Source organism: Hippocampus guttulatus, chromosome 3 (assembly GCF_054856545.1).
Source record: "Hippocampus guttulatus isolate MCC_2025c chromosome 3, RoL_Hgut_1.0, whole genome shotgun sequence".
In the NCBI taxonomy this organism is placed as follows: Eukaryota; Metazoa; Chordata; class Actinopteri; order Syngnathiformes; family Syngnathidae; genus Hippocampus; species Hippocampus guttulatus.
The window spans coordinates 22,836,007-22,857,198 of record NC_141263.1 but is presented as its reverse complement, the minus strand read 5'-3'; the positions used below and the strand labels follow the sequence as shown (position 1 = coordinate 22,857,198).

General features: G+C 42.7%; 1 protein-coding gene across 3 annotated transcripts in view; it reads left to right on the top strand.

Annotated features, from left to right (window-relative positions):
• The first annotated feature begins 426 nt into the window (after positions 1 to 426).
• The window catches only part of adcy7 (adenylate cyclase 7), a 41,212-nt gene continuing 20,446 nt past the window's right edge, over positions 427 to 21,192 (top strand). For all 3 annotated transcript variants that reach the window (XR_015100494.1, XM_086107466.1, XM_086107465.1), the window contains exons 1-2: positions 427 to 598; positions 20,516 to 21,030. Coding sequence is in view for 2 of the 3 variants with exons in the window: in XM_086107466.1 (XP_085963592.1) it covers positions 20,866 to 21,030 (165 nt within the window). In the remaining variant the exon portion in view is untranslated. The remainder of the gene's footprint in view (positions 599 to 20,515; positions 21,031 to 21,192) is intronic.

The window sequence follows — 21,192 nt, the reverse complement described above, 5'->3', positions numbered from 1 at the left end:
TATAAACCTGTATGATGCTGGAATGTGAGGGAAAGCCACAGATTCAAACTCTCACTGTGAGGGAGATACACTGTATAGCAACCATTACACCATGCTGCCCCAATACAAGGGTTAATAAACCATTAAACCAATTTAAATGCCATTAAAAGCTGAAAACTCAATAAGCACAAGCTGGAAAATCCACACAATAAGAATGCAACCAATATTAGAACACGGAAAGCCAAAACATGTAACAAAAAAAAAATCAAAAGGCTTATCAAGTACATCAGATATTATTTTTAGACAAAACGACAGTTTTCTCCATTTACAACTGTTTTGGTTTTGGAGTGGGCGTGGTTATGTTTGACAGACAGGGGTGAGGGGGCGGGTCTTTGGACTCTCAAAGCTGCAGCGCGCGTGGGTAAGTCCGGGGGAGCTTCTGTCATTCACAAGCACGCACGTATACAAGCTCACACAAATTTACCCATGCGCACACAAACGCGTATCCGGAGGAGGACACCGTATACTCGCTACTTTTGACCCGGACGAAGGCACCACCTTCCGCGTTCACTTCGGGAGCATTCGTTGGCGGGACACGTTGGTGATGGTGGAACACAAGGTAGTACCCCGAACTTTTTTTTTTGTTGAATTTTGATGTATGCGTTCTGCTTCACTTGTTTTTTTTTTTTCGTTTGCTTTTTATGTTGATGTTACGTCAAGGTTGCACACATTTACGCAAACGCGAGTCGCTTTAGTCAATTGAAAGTGATTTAATTGAAAAAGGTGAACTTTTAAAGGCATCGTTTTCTATCTTAACGACGAAATGCTGCTGTGGTTGTTGAACGAGTGAAAGGGGAATTTCCACTTGATCGACGTTCTCGGTGGTTGTGGCTGTAACGTGTCGAACTGACTGACAGGTGCTGAGTGATTCTAATTATTGTTGTATAATATTCGGAGGGATGCGGCCGTTTGGGGAAAAATAGGGTAACAAATCATTTTAAACTTAGTCCGTCATCAGACAACATTTGAGAAGGCATTACTGGAAATGACCCAAAACATACTAATGTTAATTTATTCTGTTGCACTCCACAGTCTCCACTTGGCCGCATCACTCTTTTTTGTCTGTCAGTCCTCAGTTTTCTCTGAAATAAGATTCTGACATCTTTCTAACTTGATCCTACACAGTAAGGAATTAAGAAAAAAAACCCACGTAATCTTGTACCCTGCAGTATCATACTTCCCAGTCTCCACCTGGCTGCAAAGCTCCTGTTTTGCACTGCCCTCAGTCTACTTGAGTAAAATTCCAGCATTGTGTTAACGTTTGAGGTTAGAAATTACAAAAATGAGGAGGGATGCCAAAGTTAACTTGGTATGCTGCAGCCTTATATTCCTTAGTCTTCACTTGATGCAAAGGTTACATTTTCTTTCTGTCCTCAGTCTCCTCTTGAATAGCACGACAGCATTGCATTTAAGGATACAGGGCAGTAAATGACAAAACAAACGTGTGCTAATGTTGGTCTTATGATTTCTTGATACTTTCACTATCTTCTTGGATACAATATTTGAGTTATTGTAACATTTGTCAATACGCAGCTCAAAATTAAGCAAGTGGACTGCATTGTTACCTTCCACAGTTTACACTTTTAATGCAGAGCCACGTTTTCCCGCTGCCTCCTGAATAAAATGGCCGTATCGTTGTAGGTTTTGTTTGTGGAGATTTGGCTGAATATGACAAAAGTATGCACACATGCTACCGTTAGCTTTGTATGCTGCAATATTACAGTCCGCAGTCTCCACTTGGCTGCAAAGGTCCATTTTTTTTCTGCCCCTCAGTTTTCTCTCGAGCACCACCTCAGTGTCACTGTTAAAAATGATCATTGCGGGGGGGGGGGGGGGACACACGCATGTCAACATTTTACCATGTTGTCTCCACAGTCTACACTTTGCTGCAGTGCTCCGGTTTCTTGCTTCTCTCAGTCTAATCTCAAGTAATGTCGCCACATCATTGTAACATTTCCGAATGTGCAGCTACAAAAGGCAAAATAGACACACACGACCGTTTTGCTGTTGCAGTACTATACACACGCTCCACAGTCTCCACTTTGCTGCAGTGCGCCGTTTTCTAGTCTTGTGCAGGTTTACCTAATGTTGTGTCCGGTGAGAATATGTAAAGATGGTGCAGCTTAAAACTGAACTGCTACCTTCCTTCCTCATGCGATTTCTGCTATGATAACATGTCGGTTGCCAAACGTTTCTCTCGCAAGCACATGATTTCACATCTCTTTCACATCCTCAGATCTGCAATACAGGCAACGATAGACATAATAACCTGGAGTGGGTATGGGCATTTATTTGATGTCCATTTACAGTAAGCTCTAGATTTCGCTGGTTGAAGGACTCCGTCTTACTAGTTACGTTTTTTTTTCCCCCCACTGCTGTTGCTGTAAAGTTGTCCTACTAGTGAGAACAAAGATACTAGTCCATGGACCTGAACCGTGATATCAAGGTTATAAAATAATATATGCCTGGAGGACAGCTACATGTTGCTAGTGAGGCAAAATTACGAGTTGGCATTTTGATACTACAACAAGGGTCATAGTTGCATCGGTGTGCACACCCTCTGAACTGGGAATTTCTGATCAGAATTAAGCGATCACATTCAACACATTCAATTTCACGCTAGATTAAATCAGAACACACCTGCCACCATTTCAAGTGCCTCTGATTGAACCCCAAATAAAGTTCAGCTGTTCTAGTAGGGCCACTTTTCGGCATTGCAACGTCCAGTTCGTGTGTGTTATGGCTATTGCCAAATTTTTTACCTTTGCCACCACGAATGTCTTTTGGATGGTGGAATCACCAAAAAAAGAAAAAAGAAAAAAGAAAAAGGCCAAAGAATAAACATGATACACTCGACAAGAGATTGACGCAATGGCAAACATGATATCTTTTGTGCTGTGTAAATAATTGATTTGTTTTGAGTGCGTGCCTCCACTCAAACAACATTCCGTGGCCCTTAGTGCATCTGAAGGCAGATTAGGTAATAATGACACAGTGGGCGAGGGAGAGGTCTCCCAGGGAAACTGCAATAGCAAAGGCCTTACGGTAGAGTGGAGAGGCTTTCCTAATTGCACTTGATAGCGACACACCGGCAAACAGACGTTACAGGGTTCACAAGTTTATGTCCAGTCACCACCAATGTCTTTGAATGTCCTACCGCTGCCATTATAGAATTGGAATCATATATACAGGTACACAAAGACAAATTCAAACACTCATAAATTCATGCCTTGATTTAAAAAAAATATATAGAGAAAAGGTAGATTGGTCCACTTTCTTCACCGCTTATCCTCACGAGGGTCACTGATGAGCTGGAGCCCATTTCAGCTGACTTTGGGCAACCTGAATGACCCTGAACTGAACTGTTAAAGATGACAAGGCAAATAGTTTGGGAATTTTCAGGATTTGGGGGTTCTCTGCCATCCTTTGTCTCATTAGAATAGCCCCTGCACTGAGCAGCAGTCAAATTGCATTTCCCCATTCTGAACCAAAATGAGCAATCTGTACACTGAGGGAAAAAAATGTGTGTTGAATTTAGATACATTTTTAGGTAGATATATATATATCTACTTAATAAATATATTCAAATTGTTTTATTTAGTGCATGGTATAAAATGAGTGAATTCAATGTACCATTCTTTTCAGTGTAGTAAAATGACTCATTTTAACAAGCGTTATCTTTATTAAGACCTTTTTTAACTGATAACTAATTAAAAAATAATTTAAAATTTATTTAAATTGAAAAAAATTTAGTTACTTACTGCTAATAAAATTTCACACCTTGATGGTGTAAAATTTGAAAATCTTTTCAGAAAAAAATAGGCCTTTTCGTTAAATAGTATAAATTGGAAAAACAGTGACAAATGTACATTTAAATCTTAATACAATTGATCAGATGTCTTGAGTTTTTTTCTTTTAAAAAGTGTGACGATTATCATACACCCGGAAATGGAACTTTTTCCGAACTAAAAAAAAAGTCCTGGCTTAACTCTTAAGAGATTAATTTTCTTCTTTTGGCTTTGTTGTGATCCCTCCACTGAAAAGCAAGAGCAATGGCCATCCAGAAAAATATGATGATAACCAGCGAATTTATGATTGTGCTTCATCACAAAATGAATTCATTTTCTCTTTCCCAAAAATAATTCATTTTCTCTACCTTTTTGAATGTTTTTTTTTTTTTTTTAAATAATGCCAACACTGTCGGTTGGTTACCGGAAGAAAAGCAACACATGTCCTTGTCTCTTGTTCACCTCTCCACCATTCAGTTTAAAAAAAAAAAAAATCATTTTCATAGACCAAGCAACAAACATAACCTCCTTTGGTGGAGGGGACAACTTTCTGCATTGAACCCTGACCCCCTATTTGCTTCAACGAAAAGAGCCGGAAGCGCACACAATGAGCCAATGTCGGGCCTCCTGTGGATTTCGTGTTTGAGTAGCTCAGGCGGTGCAAATGTGTGGGTGTCTAGTTCTTCCTCTCTTTCTCTCTCTCTCTCTGCAAATGTGTGGGTGTCTTGTTCTTTCTCTCGCTCTCTCTCGCTCTCCACATTTTGAATATTTTTCTGCTTACTTTGGCTCAAGGATGTTATGTAATGCCGGTGAGAGTCTCATCTGGACAAGGGCCTTCGGAAAAAGCTTAGGGCCAGTTTCACATACCTAGGAAACGACACCAAAATGTACCGTCACCACCACTTTGTCTTTCTCTTTATTTCCTCACTGCAGGGCTCATCGGTTATCTCTTTCATGGAGAACTTTCCAAGATTTTAAAATGGAAAGAGTGATCGTTTCACGTGTAAATAATTTGAATGACCTGCATAATGAGTGATAAGCCTGTCTGTTGATACAAAACATTTCGTTTGAATAGACTGGAGTGGGTGTAAAAGGGTGGCCCATGAGACTGCATCAAAGCCATAAAAGCCATGGACATTAAGTCATTCACTCCCAAAGACGTTTTTAAACGTCTTTTCAGACTTGGTCTAGAATTGGCTGGTACTGAATGAGTTTTTAATGGTGTCATGATAATTCTTCCTCCTATCGTGATGCCTGGGCAACTTTGTTTCCAGATTTTTGTTTTGATTGACAATAATACTCCTTTGTAGCACACTTGACGTCCGCCTATAAGACTCAAGTTGAAATCATTTGATTTGAGGGGCGGTTCCATTCACGACAGGGCAACTTAAATGACGGAGGCAGCCAAAATTTTTCATTAAGTGGGAAAACTGCTCCCCCAACACACACACACACACAATTCAGATGTGCCGAAACGCGCGTATGCAAGGTTATACTGTAGTAGAGGAAACATGTTTATGTTATACCCTCGCTAATAATTTTTTTAAAAAAAGTATCATGGGCCACCCAGGTTGTGTATTTGTTATCTTAAAGACAGCAGGTGGGACGTTGCGATAAGGCAAGTGGCTACTTGTTTTCAGACAGCCCATGAAAATCAGATTATTTCCCTTGTGGGGGTAGTACTCCATCACCAACCTTTGTGTCAGCTGGTCTGCAGAAGGAACACACCACCAGACAAAATTGCTGCCTGCCCCGACCTTGACAAATTTAAAGACTATTCCAGTATGGGCTGTTTATGAGAAGATAATCCTAATTTATGATAACACTGCAGCTCCGCTTACCTGTTATCTTTGACATGATAGTGTTTTGGATAAGTGGTATAGAAAACTGGGCGGCCCAGTGGTCCAGTGGTTAGCGCGTCAACCTCACAGTGCAGAGGTCGTGGGTTCGATCCTGGCTCCGGCCTCCCTGTGTGGAGTTTGCATGTCTTCCCTGGGCCTGCGTGGGTTTTCTCCGGGTACTCCGGTTTCCTCCCACATTCCAAAAACAATCATGGCAGGTTGATTGGGCACTCCAAATTGTTGCCAGGCATGATTCTGAGCACGGATGGATGTTCGTCTCTGTGTGCCCTGCGATTGGCTGGCAACCGGTTCAGGGTGTCCCCCGCCTACTGCCCGAAGATGGCTGGGATAGCCTCCAGCACGCCCCGCTACCCTTGTGAGGATAAAGCGGTTCAGAAAATGGATGGATGGATGGTATGGAAAACTGATTGAAAATATTGTTTACGTGTCTTAATCATCATCTAGCCTAAATGCTGGGCAGATAAACCGCCATGGTACCACTTTCATTATCTATACAACGGGTTGATATATGAATGCTGAATGGGTCTAATTGAGAACTCAATTTTAAAACTAGAGCTCATTGATCCTCAATTGCCCTCCTGTATTCTGCGCTGTTCCTGACAAAAATGAAGTGTTGTCTTGCTTCCTTTCAACACTCGTGGGTTTGAGGCCCTAATTGTTCACTGGCTTCAGGTTCCTGTTTTTTTAATTTTTTTAAACGTTTTTTATTTATTTATGTTTTTGCCGAGCCGTCCTTGCAGCGTGAATGGGGAAATGAGTCACGCGGTGGCCAAGGAAGTGAGAGCGTGTGCGGTCGACTGTTGCCGTTGGCCTTGAATCTCGCTCTCGGGGCAATCGGTAGTGCTTGTTAACGCTGCTGGATGAAATCGAAAAGGTAACCACAAAAAATAAATAAATGACAAAAAGAGTGGCGACAATTTTGTGTTACTTTAAGTAGAATGCTACCTTTGGGTGCCCAAGTCAGATTTTGTTCTATAAATGTTTTTTTTCTTCTCTTTTTACATTGGTGTTACATGAAATTAGGTGGACATATCTATCGTAACAGGATGCACATGCACAAAAAAAAAAAAAAGATCTCAAGAACCCATGTCCTAAATTGAACAGGAAGTCCGCCATTTTGCTATGAAGCAGCCACTTTGTTCAAATTCCAAGGCTCTCGTTTTGACAAATTCCAACAAGGGAATTCGCCCAAATCTGAAGCAAATCATCCCAAAGAGATAGTTGATGCAAAATTGCCGTGCTTTTTTTTTTTTTTTTTTGCCTACACCATCTAATGTGTGCGGAGCATGGCTCAACAGTGAGAACCCTTTTGAAGATTTACCAGAGGGTAAAGGTTGAGAAAAAAAATCCTGCCCTCAACACCAGTTCGACGAGTCTTCATGAAATTGGGTGGGCACGATTATCGTAACACGACGCATAAAAAAATCTCAAGGACCAATGGCCAAAGTTGAACTTTTAAGTCGACGAGTTTGATTTGAAGCAGGCAAACTCCAGGACTTGGAAGAACTTCTAGGGAGTTTATTGCCAGCTACCTACAGCATGCTTGTCATTTATCATCCAAAAATGTTGTGGTTTTTTTTTTTGTGCTTACTGTTTAAAGGTCATTTAAGAATATCAAAAGCGTTCCTCAAAACATTGCCCATCCATTGAATAAAGCTTGTTCCGATGGCGACAGTATTCTCAGAAACGGCTTGTTTGGGACATCCTGGCCCTGTGGCGGTTGAACTTGGCTTCGGGAAAAACGCCTCTCGGCCACAGAAACCTCGGGAAGGCTGCCGCGGCCTCCAGACATTCCTTACTGTTGAACTGTTCAAACAGCCTCCAATGTTTCCTACACATTCCTTGGCTCTGGACGGCAAAACATAGAAGGTGGCCTTTCAAAGAAAGCGTAACCTGATCCCGGCCACGAGCTGTAAGTTTTGACAGGACCTCCATTGAAAGTCCGTCGTAGTGCCATATTGAAAAATATCTCCGAGCGCTACAGGAGTACACCTCAGCAGCCGTTTTCGTCAAGACAAGGATGCTATTATATGCGAATCCTGCGGCGCGAGTCCTTCTCCAGTCAGCCATAACTCCCAGGAGTCATTTGAGGTAATGAGATCAGCTTGCTCTGCTGACTTCATGCCTCCTGCATAGATGACATCTATGAGGTCTGAATCCATACAGTGAGCATTTCTGTTTTTCTTCCCCTCACGTTATTTTTTTTTCTTCCAAGCTTACTGTTCAAGCAGCTGTACTATCCGCATACTGCGTTTAAATTAGTGTACGTCCCTATAGGAAATCACGTCAATAGGAATCATCTGTTCCAGGTCCATTCTGTCGCCATCGTAAAAACTTTCCTAACAGGTCAAGGCTGTTTCAAGTCACATCCTTAACTTTGATACAAGTATGAAACCGCTCTTATTATCACAATATAATCGTACGGCTTACGTTTTAGCGCCTTTAGTTGATGAAAACTAAAACAACCCCCCCACCTGAACTGTGATGACGCATTTCTTTATACTGGGAATTTCAGTGTAACATCATCTACACAAAATACCACAGTCCTCTTACTTTCTTAACATTCTTACATCTAAAAACTGTAAAACTAAATGCGCCTACTTTATTGATAGCCAAAGAAGCAGCAAAATGCATCCGTGGCGCGGTTCCACGATGTTGTGAGCGTCAGATTTAAGCAGCTGTTATCGCTCGTCTGTCACAGAGAATGCGCTCTTTTAATATTTACAGCAATTGAATCCTCTGTGCACGCATGCTACCACATCCTCGTGGCTAACCTAATTTACACGCAGTCTGTTTCTATTTTGGAGATATTAACGGTGAGCTGTCCATTGTCGTGGGACGCGATGGAACAGCCGGTCTATTAAAAACAAAACAAAAGCGCAATCCAAAGCCTATTTTGTGGTCCATCCATTCTCAAGCCTGTTTCACACAGAGATGCTGCAAAGCAGGTGCATCATCAACACGATGCGGCTTTGCCTGTTACACGGAATCCAGTGAGGGCAGGATTTGGTGCATCTTCTGAGGTCACATATGAGGTGGAAGGCTGCCGGTGTGTAAGTGGGGCGCAAAGTTAAACACCAACTCTGTTATGCCTCAAACTTTTTTTTTTTTGCGGATTCACTGTGTGAAATCACTTTTTTGAGGGGTCACTCTATGAAACTGGCTTGTGTGCAATAACAGAATGTCCAATGACGTTTCCGGCCCTGTGGCATGGAAAGCAATTGTGGCTGTCTAACAAATATTTTACAAGTCACCCCAGACGCTTGCGTCATCTAATTATCCCGTGGCGGGATGCTGTGTCGTTGTGCTAAAGCACACAAAGTCCCTCTTGTTTTTAAACAGCAAGCTATATGTGTCAAACGGACTGAAATAAAATGGGGACTTGTTTATTTTGGTCTTCAGACTGTGTGCCAGTGTCACCATCATAAGTATTATTCTCATCAAATTATTCCTCACACACACACACACACACACACTGTAAGCAGATTGGTCATCTGTCTTTTTTCTTGAGCTCTTGTGTAATACCTACGATGTAACGCCCCTGTCAATCACTGCCGGCTACCTCGATTCAACCTTTATTTTATGATGTTATTTCTGGAAAATCTGTGCTACACGTTATTCTGAACCAAAAACTATTTTTCTTCTTCTTTGTTCCACTTTTTTGACATTCTATTCCTAACCACTATGATTCCATCAAGTGAAACTTCCAATCCACAAAAATTTAGGACATTCATGGAACCTTTTTTGTTTTTTACGCTCAGTAAAATCTCCAGTCCACCCTTCCGATTCCACTTTTTCCACCTTAAAATAAATAAATAAATGAAACATTGGAGGGAAGTAGGCTTTCCACAAAACGTTCCTCATCTCCACCGAACCTAACTTTAAACGGTTCAGTTCATTCAGGCCATCTTCAGAACATTTTTTCTCATCCTCCACCCCCCCCCCCCCCCTCCCCGACCCCCATTTTCATGATTTCGCATTTCCCATGACAACTTTCCCAAATCAACACAGACATTTCACCTCTTTACCTCCTTTCACATTTCCAAACCAGTGAAAGCATTCCAACTTCAAACTGTCGAGGTCATTCAAGACATAAACCATCAACTCGTGATCCCAGTGCCCAAATTCTCACCTTTCTCCAAAAAAATTTCCTGGGCTGCTTTAGCTCTTTCATTCCTTTTTATTTCTTATTCCTGACAAATGTCTTGACCACTTCTAACCATTCCAATGTCCACTCTCACACTCCACAGTCAAACGGCTCATCAGCATTCACACGCAATTTCCACAGAATTCTGTCATGTTTTTTTTTTTTTTAAACACCTCAGCCCACTGCAAAAACATCCAGTTGCTAAGTAGGATTCAAGATGCATTTTCAAAACAGAGAGGCCATTTTTTCTTCCCTCTTCCAAATGACATTTTTTTTCACGACTTAATCCATGAAAAAGATACAGGACAGAACGTACAGTTTGGTGCCGTGTTCTGGACGGGACGATAACAAGGTTTTTCCTTGCGATGACAAATACAAATCACACAAGGCACATCAGAGGAAGAATGCTTTGGCGCTGTCCAAAAAAACAAGTGAGATATCATAAACCGCTGCTTTGCTTTGTCATGATGAGTCACAATGACGAGGCTTCAGTCGCTGCTTTCGTGTTGTTCCACCACAGTTGAGCTTTTTAACTTTTTCATTTTTTTTTTAACGAATCACAGCGACTGACGTTGCGGATCATTTGCGTAGCCAGATAGATCAGAATTCGTACTTCAATTTATATGTGGCCATTCAAGGGACCTGAATAAGATTTAATTTGTGTCCTCAAGCAAAAGTGTAGCAATATTCTAAGTTTTTTTTTTGTGTGAATTAATAAGCTTTTTTTTTCTGGGCATAATCATATTGGAGGACGGCGGATGAATCTGTTTTTTCGTAAAATTTTATTCTTTTAGTAAAGTAGTAAGTAATGAAGTTGGTTTATGTTGTATTTTCAAAATAAAATAAAGTTCTATTTTTTCAGCAGATAAAAGTTGTAATTTTAAGATAAGATAAGAAAACCTTTATTAGTCTCGCAATGGAGAAATTCCCAATCACAGCAGCAAAGTTATGAAAGGAAGAAGTAGAACAATAAAATATAGGAGCTGCTGGAAAGGCAGCCACTCTCGCGGCGCCATTTTGAAGTCAAAATAACAAAAATAACACAACACAACACAGGACACAGACAGTCGTGCAATCTTCAGCACTTTTCTGCATACACTTTGTTGTCTGAAGCAGTTCTAGATGAAAGAGGAGAGGATCAAAGTGTCCTTTCACCAGTGGATCAGAGACGTCACCCAAGTAATGTTTTTTTTACTTATAACAAATTACGCAACTTGAAAAATATATTACAAGAATAGACTATTAAACCGACTAATTCACATTGTTAGCTTCTTCTCTGTTTTAATTCGAATAGAATATTTTATTTGGCGCGTTTTATGTTAGCGCTTCTGTCCAGCACTTTGGTTACAGCTGCAGCTGGGTTTTTTTCTTTCCCCCAAGTGCTCTATAAATAAACTCAAGTTGAGCTGCGCTGTTATGCCATCATATCAATTCAGCAAATGTTTAGTTCTGGAATAAAAACAATAATCAGAGTCATTGAGTTGTATTTTGAAGGACAGAAGCAGCAATCTTCCAAGTTGTGTGTGAGTGATGCTCTGCCTCAAGTAAAATATAGTCTCCATGGCCGGAAGCAAACTCAGAATCATTTTTATTGTCTTTTTATCCAAAACAACAACATTTGACCAAAGAAAGATTGCGACGTTAGTTCGTGCTCACGAAACATGTACCGGTACGCTGTAAATAACTTCCTTCTTCAAGGCAAGCGCGTGTTGTGCTGGTACGGGACCAAAAATTGGAAGGTGCCGGAAGTGGACGTTCCAAAGGTGTGAGCCAAATGAAGTTCCAATCAAGCGCCTAATCAGTTTGGCAAAAATCTAATCAGTCGATTTGAATCCTCACGATCTTTCAAACAAATCAAGTGAAGTTATTACTTGGATCAAGCAGGTCATAAATCAGGTCATAGAGGGCATTCTTGTTCAGTTACAACAACTATTCACACATGAGCCAATTTGAACTCAGTTTCCGTCCTTTGCATAAGTTAGTTGTGACGCGAAGCTTCGTGAAGCTTTGAATCAGCTATCGCTGAACTAAACTGAAGTCGATGAACGTACTAGGAGTGAGTTTAACTTATTCAGTACCAGTCAATTCTAGACCAAGTCTGAAAAGACGTTTAAAAACGTCTTTGGGAATGAATGAGTTAATGGTGATCGATAGCATTAGATGTTGTAGTTTGTTGCCATTTGCTTTTTCCCGATTCAATCAAAAACCTCATCCTGTAATCAAACGTATTCTTCGGCTCTGTGATCCTTGTTTCTTGAGATGACCTTTATACTCCACCCTCATAGCCCACTGGTGGGTTGCCAGGTTTGAACTCATTCTACAAAAAGTCACTTTTCTTTCAAAAACAAAAAGCGCGACGACTGGAAAATGCAGATTTTCAAATGTCTCAGGAAACTCACGACGTTTAGTTGAAGTCCAGTCTTGTTAACACCGTTGGTGTCCCCACCTTTTAGTCTTGTGAAGTCTTGCCCCGAAGCGGTCCAATTTGCGCCTTGCCCCGGGCCGCCGACGCCCTCTCCTTCCTCAGAGTCTCCTGGAACCGTCGCCCACGTTCTTTGCTGGCTTCGAGTTGCGCCGCCTTGGCCGCCAGCTCTTCCTCCAGCCTCTTCTGGTTGTCCCTGGACTTGATCTGGAACAGTTTGATATCCTTAAGGAGGTCCTCCCGTTCACGCCTCCGTCGGGCTCCCGCCCGCCGCCTCTCCTCCGCCAAACACTTGGCCGCCTCCTCTCGCCGCCGCTTCCTCTCCGCGTTGGCGTCGTTCCTCTCGGCCTGGAGCCGATTGGTCAGGTACTCGACCTGCTCCCACAGGGGCTTGTTGTCCTCCTCCTTTCGCTGCAGCTCGGCCGAGAGCTCCTGCACCCTCTGACACTGGAGCTCCATCCTCAAGTTCACCATCCAAAGCTGGTCCTTCAGGCCGTTTACCTGCTTCACCAGAGTACCAAAAAACACGCTGACCACCACTTGCGTTGCCATCCTGTGGAGAAGCGCCAAAGCTTTCCACAGGCTGGAAAGAAAGGCCATCTTGTTGCAGGGTTAGCCTGCTCTGGTGGCAGGCTGGTAGCACCCTTCTTGTCGCGTTTGGGCTCTCGATGTATCAGGATGGTAAGTTGGGTGCGTAAAGACCGGCATGGAGGCTTTGAAGTCCTTCTTTAGGAACTTTGTGAGGTCGTAGAATGACAGAATGTCGCCGTGGCAATGATGATGTTGAAAACATGACCGAAACGGGTCTCGTGACTCTTCGAATCACGTGATTACATTTTTTTTTTTTTTTTTGTTATCATGAAGAACCGAGAACCGTATAGTGCAAAGTCTTCCTCGGAATCACTTATTATTAAAGTAGTCCTCGCATATTAATGGGGAGTGTTTGCCATTATTATCTGAAACCCAAATTATAGCCCAAACGATGATCCCAAAACAATTTATGGTAATTTAATTTCAATAGGCGCCCCGGCGGTCCCTGTGTAGAGTTTGCATGTTCTCCGCGGGCCTGCGTGGGTTTTCTCCGGGTACTCCGGTTTCCTCCCACATTCCAAAAACATGCATGGCAGCCCGATTGAAGACTCTAAATTGTCCCGAGGTGTGAGTGTGAGCGCGGATGGTTGATCGTCTCTGTGTGCCCTGCGATTGGCTGGCAACCGGTTCAGGGTATCCCCCGCCTACTGCCTGAAGACAGCTGGGATAGGCTGCAGCACCCCCGGCGACCCTCGTGAGGATAAAGTGGATCGGAAAATGAATGAATGAATAATTTCAAGACTCATTCCGATTTTCTTTTCGATAAATGCACCCAAAGTGATAATCGCACCCTGGCATGTGTGTCACGTTCACAGCCAGTGACACAAAATATCGTTGGCTACTTTCTTACTGACCAGCCCTTTGGCAGCATTTCAGGGCTTTACAGAAAGAGCACAAAAATATGCTGACAGCCACAAATAGGGGAGTTTTTCAATTAATAGCTGCGCGGAGGTTCCATGGGGAGAAATGCAAAGGGCTTCAATATGCCCAAAAACTCACCATTTTTTCCTCCCAGGATTCACTCACGATAGTGCCCCGGGGGGCGGGGGGGATAAGCCCAGGACATCAGTTTCATTAACATTGAACATTAAAATAACTATTCGAAAAATGCGGGACCAAAACTGCAATCCACGTCTACAATGAATATCCTCCAGAAAATTCATACTACAGTCATTCAATAAACAAACAAAAAAGCCTTCTTAAATAAGTGGGACAGAAAAGAAAATATGCATCATCCGTCAGTTCCTCATCACATTTAATAATTTGTCCTTGGCTCGTTAAGTCAAGCATCGGCATAAGCGATGCATGATAGCATGTTTGTTTTGTGAGCGTGCAAGTGTTTTTCAATACCAAACAGCATTTGAGAAGGAAATGGCCCCGACGTAATTCAATCAGGGCTATTTCAATATCGGATTTGTCTCACAGCTGATATGTTTAGGCCCCATTCTATATGCCCTAAAAATCAATAATTCCTTCTTGGACTCAACAATTGTCAATTAATGGTCACGCGGTTCCGGCGTGATGCAAATGCGTTTTATCATCAACGCTTTGTCTTTGTCTCGCACGTCAGTTATTTATTATTGTTATGCGCGCGGCATTTTAAATCAACACTGATACAGCGGTGTGTTAATGTTGTTAGTGGTTCCAGCATCAAACGAAGCTAATTCAATATCGTTACACGAGGCTGGGAGCGCAGCATAGGGGGGCAAGGACCGGGCTCCTAATCCAATCTGCCCGCTGCATTGCTACACTCATCAGTCATCTGCTGATGGAGGTCCATGAGGTAGTCTGGGAAGGTAGCGTGAAAGTAACGTCTACCTCGCATTGGTCAAAACTGCCATTTTATGTCAATCGGGTCTCACTTGGAAGCACGGTGCGTACTATCGCTTGGCGCGTCTGCATCACACTTCTGAGTTTCGATTCAAAGGTTTGTACAGTGCACGTTCCGCAAAAACAAATAAATAAATAAAGGCAAATTTTCCATGTTTCACTTTTGTGCACAGAAGACAAAGTATTGATGTTGCACATTCCAGTCCTTGGGGGAGGGGAAGGGGCTGTTGATGTGCACTTCTCCAAAAAATGAAAGCACGGATTTGCACTGTACTTCCCTTTAAAGAAGAAATTGTCAACGGTTTACTTCCCTGAAAAAAAAAAAGACGCCATTGAGGTTGAACTTCCCATCAAAGAAAAGCACCCTTAAGTTTTGTATTTAGATACCAAAGAGTAAAAAAAACAAGCATACCCAAACGTGATTGCTGGTGTATTGGGACACCCGTAGTGGCCCACGAGAGAATCCTAACTGGATGAAATCATGTGTGCACTAAAAGAGACGTGAGAGGTTTGGGGCATTTGTTCACGTCTGCCTTTTTTTTTTTTTTTTTCGAGCCCTTTTGACGGTAGCTCAGCACAGGCTGAGAAATGTGTCTCTTGGCTTTCCCTTCCAGAGGTCACCCTTTTGTCTCTTATTGAATGCCAACACAAAGAGATGCTATAAAAGCAGCAATGTGCTTTTTTTTTTTTTTTTTGCAAAAAGGAGCTGCTCGGCCCCTTTGCCTTTGCTGCGGAAGGGATTTAAAAAGAAAAAAAAAAAGAAAAGAAATAGCCAAGCTGAGGTTTGGCTCAAGATTTGACCACATCATATATTAGCGATCCCAGAAGAAGGAAAATCTGTTCAGTCACCACACAATGACAGACTGGCCTTTGCTTGTTTCTATGGTGATCATTTCAAGTAATCGTTTTGGGGATGCAATCACCTAGACCAGTACCACCTACATTACAAATGTCCATAAAGAGATAGAATCCAACAGACGTCTGCTCTTGAGTCACTGTTTTTTTTTTTAATCACTTTCTTTTGGCTTTTCTAATGCTTCTCTCCTTTTCATGAGATGAATCGGTTGTGGTATAGGCAACAAAAAAATGGTACGTATGCCCAATTCCAATTTGCTGCCTATACCCATTTTTTTTTAGGATCTATCGTATATGTTCATACCGTATATGAGTATCGTGTATGTAGGCTAATTTTTATCCACATTTGGAAGAGTCTTGATTTCTCTTGCGACAGAAATCAGATTCCACCAAACACCAACCTTGCTAGTCATTTGATTGAGAGATATATTACACACACACATACAGTGGCCTACTTTAATACATTGCATAATATGCTGCTGTGTCTGCTGGAAAATTTGCATATACTGTAAATAAAGGCACAATGAACAATAGACGTTTGAATGAAGTGCCTCGGTTGACAGGGAAACATAACAGTCGATTAACTGACGTGATGTTGGAAAAAAAAAATGACGGGATGTTAATCAAGACAATGCATGCTTTGTCGCTTTGCGAAAGATTACATGCGGGCAAATACATGATGTACTTTGTTATGCTTGTGTCATATTAACGAGAAGCGTATTTTTGAAAATTGGGACTTTGGTGTGAGATTTGGTCAAAAGAGGAAGTTAGACTTGGAATTTGTAGTTTTGCTGGTGTTTAGTTGATTTTGTGGTTCGAAAGAAACTGGAGGGGAAGTGCATTTTGAGAGAAAATTTCACAAAAATGACATTTAAAAATGAGCAAAAATGTTCAAGTCAATCAAGAACCAAACGTTAAAGTTACAGTGTGTTGTTAAGCACATGAGGCTCAGAATGTAAGCTGCTTAAGCACGATACTTTTTTTCAACCTTCTGAACTCCGAAGATAAGTACGGTCCACCCCTGCTTACTCGTCAGGTCCGGCACACACTGATTTGAATATTTCCAGATTTTTTTTCTCCCCTTTTTTTCCCAACAATTTTAAAATATTTTCAAAAATACAAATGTTGTTGACTGAACGACAGGAACGGTTGGAATTGACTTTGAAAACTGCGACAAGTCCAGTGGCGAACTTATAAGTAGCAGAGTATTTGGTTCACTTCATGGTCCATAAATCCAGTTTTTGAAGACTGGAAGTGCTTTGGGGCCATGTCACAGTCACACCTATGTACAATTTAGAGTCATCAATCAACCTTTCGAACCCACAACCTTGAGTTGTGAGGCAAGATGCACAAACCGTTATTTTTACCGAGCTGCTTGGGTCTTTATTGACTTAACAGACTTGACAATATTTCTTACAGCATGAAAAAAATTAGACTCCCAATTTATTCTTTCTCTCTCTCTTTCTTTTTGTTTTTCATGCCTAAGTGAACAGCATCTCGGACACCGAGTCCTCGCTGACGTTCCTCGGCTTTGTTTTCAGGGTTCGGTGACGCCAGTCGAAAAAGGCTGCGATGCCGTCGCCCTCCGTTGCCAAGCTTTGAAAAGACCCGACTGCCCATTCATCCCCCCTCTCAGTCAGTACGTCATCGGCCCTCACTGTTGTTCCTTCTTCGAGACTGGTGGGGCCATGGTAACGTTAGACGTGTGGCAGTAAAATCTCCCGTCCTTGCGTTTTCCACACCTAGTCTATTGTTCACGTTTAGTTGGACACAGAGCTTCGATACCCGACATGATGCAATTCCAGACATACTGTGCACAACTTCTCAAGAATTACAGTACATTTAACAACCACTTTTAACAGTCTGGTTGAAACCACTGGCCGCCATTCTACTGTGGCGCTAAGCTTTCATTACCGTGATGACTGCGGGCAGATTTTTACATGTGGTGCATGCAGTGGACACACTGCCAAACATAATAATAATAATAGAGAACCAACTTAATTTAGCCTAGCTATCCATGATGTGTCTATGCTCACAGGGCAGCTCTGCTTACCTTTTTAGCTTTGACATGGTTCTGCTTGCTTGTCGTCCAGCCGGCGCTAGAAATGCAGATGCAGATCTTGGCGAAACACAATGCGCCATTAAATAAATCAGCCACATTTTGGGAAGTAGGCAGCTCACAAAAATTCGATTTGGTTGTTTAATTTTAAACTTGACGGATGGGCAAAAACTCGAGAGAGCCAACACTTTTTTTGTATATACTATTAAAAACCAATTTCCCCATAAACTTTAAATTCATGCTTAAACTCATGTGTTGCGTTCATGGACCTGATATGGATACGCTGATATTACAGGAAAATGTTGATGTCTGCCTTTAAATCGTCAACACGGAACTGAATTGAATGTTTTCAAGGATGCCACCATAAAGACATATATAGAAAATATGCCTGATCTATTTCAACAGGAATTTCTGGTGACATTTACAAGAAACTGTTTTACGCCGCTCTCATGTAGTCAGTTTGAAAGTACATTAGATCTGACATTTAGTGGCTGACTGATTCCTGCTGTGTAAATAGCCAGGAAGCTTTCTCCAAAAACGAGCTGCATCAGAGCTGCAATAAAGCGGCGAGCATTTCTTCCAAATTCCAAATACCAATATTTTGCCCTGTAAGGTAGCATCAGTGCCATCATCGAGGCAGGACACCAGAGTAAAAAAGTTTTTAAAAAAAAAAAACGCACGATCTGTGAAAGTACTGTAGACATATTGTTGACTTTTGTTGCCATGTGTAAACATGTCATAGAAAGGTGATGAAAGTTTTGCGGGATGCGGTGTTGCTTTTAGAAAGGCCACCTTTGCTGGGTTCTGTGTAAAAAGTCTGAGGCATATAAATGTCTGATCGCTTGTTATGACTCTGGTACTGCAATTTGCAGGAACTCTTTGTGAAAGAGGCTGCAGATGCCAACCGGGTGGGGGTCGGGTCAGCTTCATTCCTCTACTCCATTCAGAACAACACAAGGGGAAAATGGTACGAAAAGCACCGGCTTTTACAGACAAGGCCGTGATTCCCCACCTCTGCCTATGTGCGTTGTCTTCCGCCGCCGGGCTTTTAGTAAGCCACACATTGTGTTCGTGGCATTATCTGTAGGCACAGTCTGCTTTGTTATTGTTGTCCGGGCTCTCGTAAACTCCCCAGTCATCACGCCCGCTCCATGATGACGACGCGCTTCATCGCATTAAGTCCGTTCCCGTACGCTGTTCGGCTGCTCCACTGCCTGACCCTCCTTCTCTTTTTTTTTTATGGCCCGTCGCATCTGTTGCTATGCGAAGGACAAACATGTCCTACACATATGAACAGCTGGCGGAAATGAGCTTTCTATTGACAGTGGCGCAAAGTCCACCTTGTCTCCGGTGAGCTTGCAACCTGCTTGCCTCGCTCTGAAAAGAATTAGCCGGAAATGTACAGTTGGCGCAGCGCGCGGTGGACTAGTGGTTAGCACCTTACAGTTAGGGTTAGTTACGGTTAGGGCTGGATGGAGCTACGTCACTCAAGTCACATTAAAAAAATATATTTTTAAATTGTCATACACGTATGCTAACCATTCATTCATTCATTCATTTTCCGAACCGCTTGATCCTCACTAGGGTCGCGGGGGGTGCTGGAGCCTATCCCAGCCGTCTTCGGGCAGTAGGCGGGGGACACCCTGAATCAGTTGCCAGCCAATCGCAGGGCACACAGAGACGAACAACCATCCACGCCCACACACACCTAGGGACAATTTAGAGCTTCCAATCAACCTGCCATGCATGTTTTTGGAATGTGGGAGGAAACCGGAGCACCCGGAGAAAACCCACGCAGGCCCGGGAGAACATGCAAACTCCACACAGGGAGGCCGGAGCTGGAATCGAACCCGGTACCTCTGCACTGTGAAGCCGACGTGCTAACCACTGGACTACCGGGCCGCCCGTATGCTAACCAACATTTAAAAAAAAAAAAAAACTTTAAAAGGAGTTGAATTAATCCTTATACGCTCGCGTAGCTCTCTTGCGACTCTATTGTAACGAAAGGTTTGGTAGCAGTACAAAGAGGGGGTGGTTGGGGGGGGTCACAGTATTACTAGCAATGTAGGTGTATTCCTGTAAGCTTTATTAATTTGCATGTTAGTCAGTCACATGTGCACGGGGTGAGGTCATGGCGGGCCCACTTAGTGGGAATACGACGTGCTCACTGTCAGAAGTCACCTTTTATGTTCCCATTTTCAGTTGATGTCGTTTTTGTTTTTGTCAGGTCAGCCGGGGGTAACGTCAAGTCATGTGGGTTGCCCTCGCCACTCCTATAGGACGTCATTCCGTTCCAGTCTATTGTTTGTATTATGCTCCCAATAAAGGACACAAATTGGGCAGCATTGCCCCATTATTAATGCGGCTGCCTTCTTTGAGCCAAGGACGAGGAAACGCATGCTGGTGTGTCAATAAACACGTTCATAGTTTATTTCCAAACACTTCATTGAGGCTCCTGCTAAAATACACACTTGGAACGTCAGTCGAAAGCCCAAAGCACATTGTAAACAGCCCAAAAAATGAAATCCAGATTAACCAAAGTACAATTACAAAGAGTGAACACAATGTCAATGTTTCTGACCACGTACAGCGCGTTCCTGCTTTCAAATCTGTTTTCCCACTTCTTACCCACAATTCCACGATACAATCACACAATTGACCGCGGGAAGAGTTAAGCCTAAAATGTTTCCTTAGGGCTAATTTGTTTCGTTCAAGATTGGGTTAGTTAGGGTTCGGTTTAGTTAGCATTCGCAGAAGGGCCGGTTCAGGTTAGCTAAAGCAGCCGCCTTGAATGTAGACGCTGTTAGCTACAATACTAAAAAAAGCAAGCTTTAATGACTGATTAACTCTGATAGTTTGATCACCATCACAGCTATGCCATTTTGGATCGAATTCAAACCTGAGTTTGTCTCTTCCATTCAGGTATGTTGCCAGTATGAAGCCGTCCTTGTTGCTGTGTCGCGAGCCCAATCCCGGCGTTGATGACCTCTTCTGATGCCCTTGCCGGCTTCTGTTCTTCTGTTACCTCTCCTCCCCGGTCTCCAGTCGCCCTCCCTCCTGCGTATCTAAATCCTCCGAGCCTCCCTTATTACTCCAGAGAGCTGTAGCTGGCAGACACAACTTCAGATTCAAGAAGTAGACAGGAGTACATTCAAGATGCAAGATGATGGGGACAAATTTCATTGGAGTGCCATGAGCTAGCAAGGACCACAAACCTATTCCCCCCCCCCCTTTTTTTTTTTAAATAGCAACATTTTTTACCACACTTGGCCATGCCAGCCAAAGGGAAATACTTGTTGAATGACCAGGAACTCAAGAACGAGGCACTCTACCGCAAGTTCTCATGCATCAGCCAGTACCAGCCACTGGTGCTCCTGCTGGGCCTTTCCATGATCTCCTGCGGTGTCCTCCTGGTTCTCTTCTTCGCTCTCGGACTGGTAAGTCTCTGTTTACACATGCACTGTTTTTTTTTAAACATCTTTGCGGGAACCACGTGGTGACAAAATAAGGGTGTGGTGTGCTGAGTGCTCTCACAGGGCCCGATTTACTAAGGTCCTAAATTGCGGGAGTAAATCGGATGTTTGCTCTGAACAAGTTGC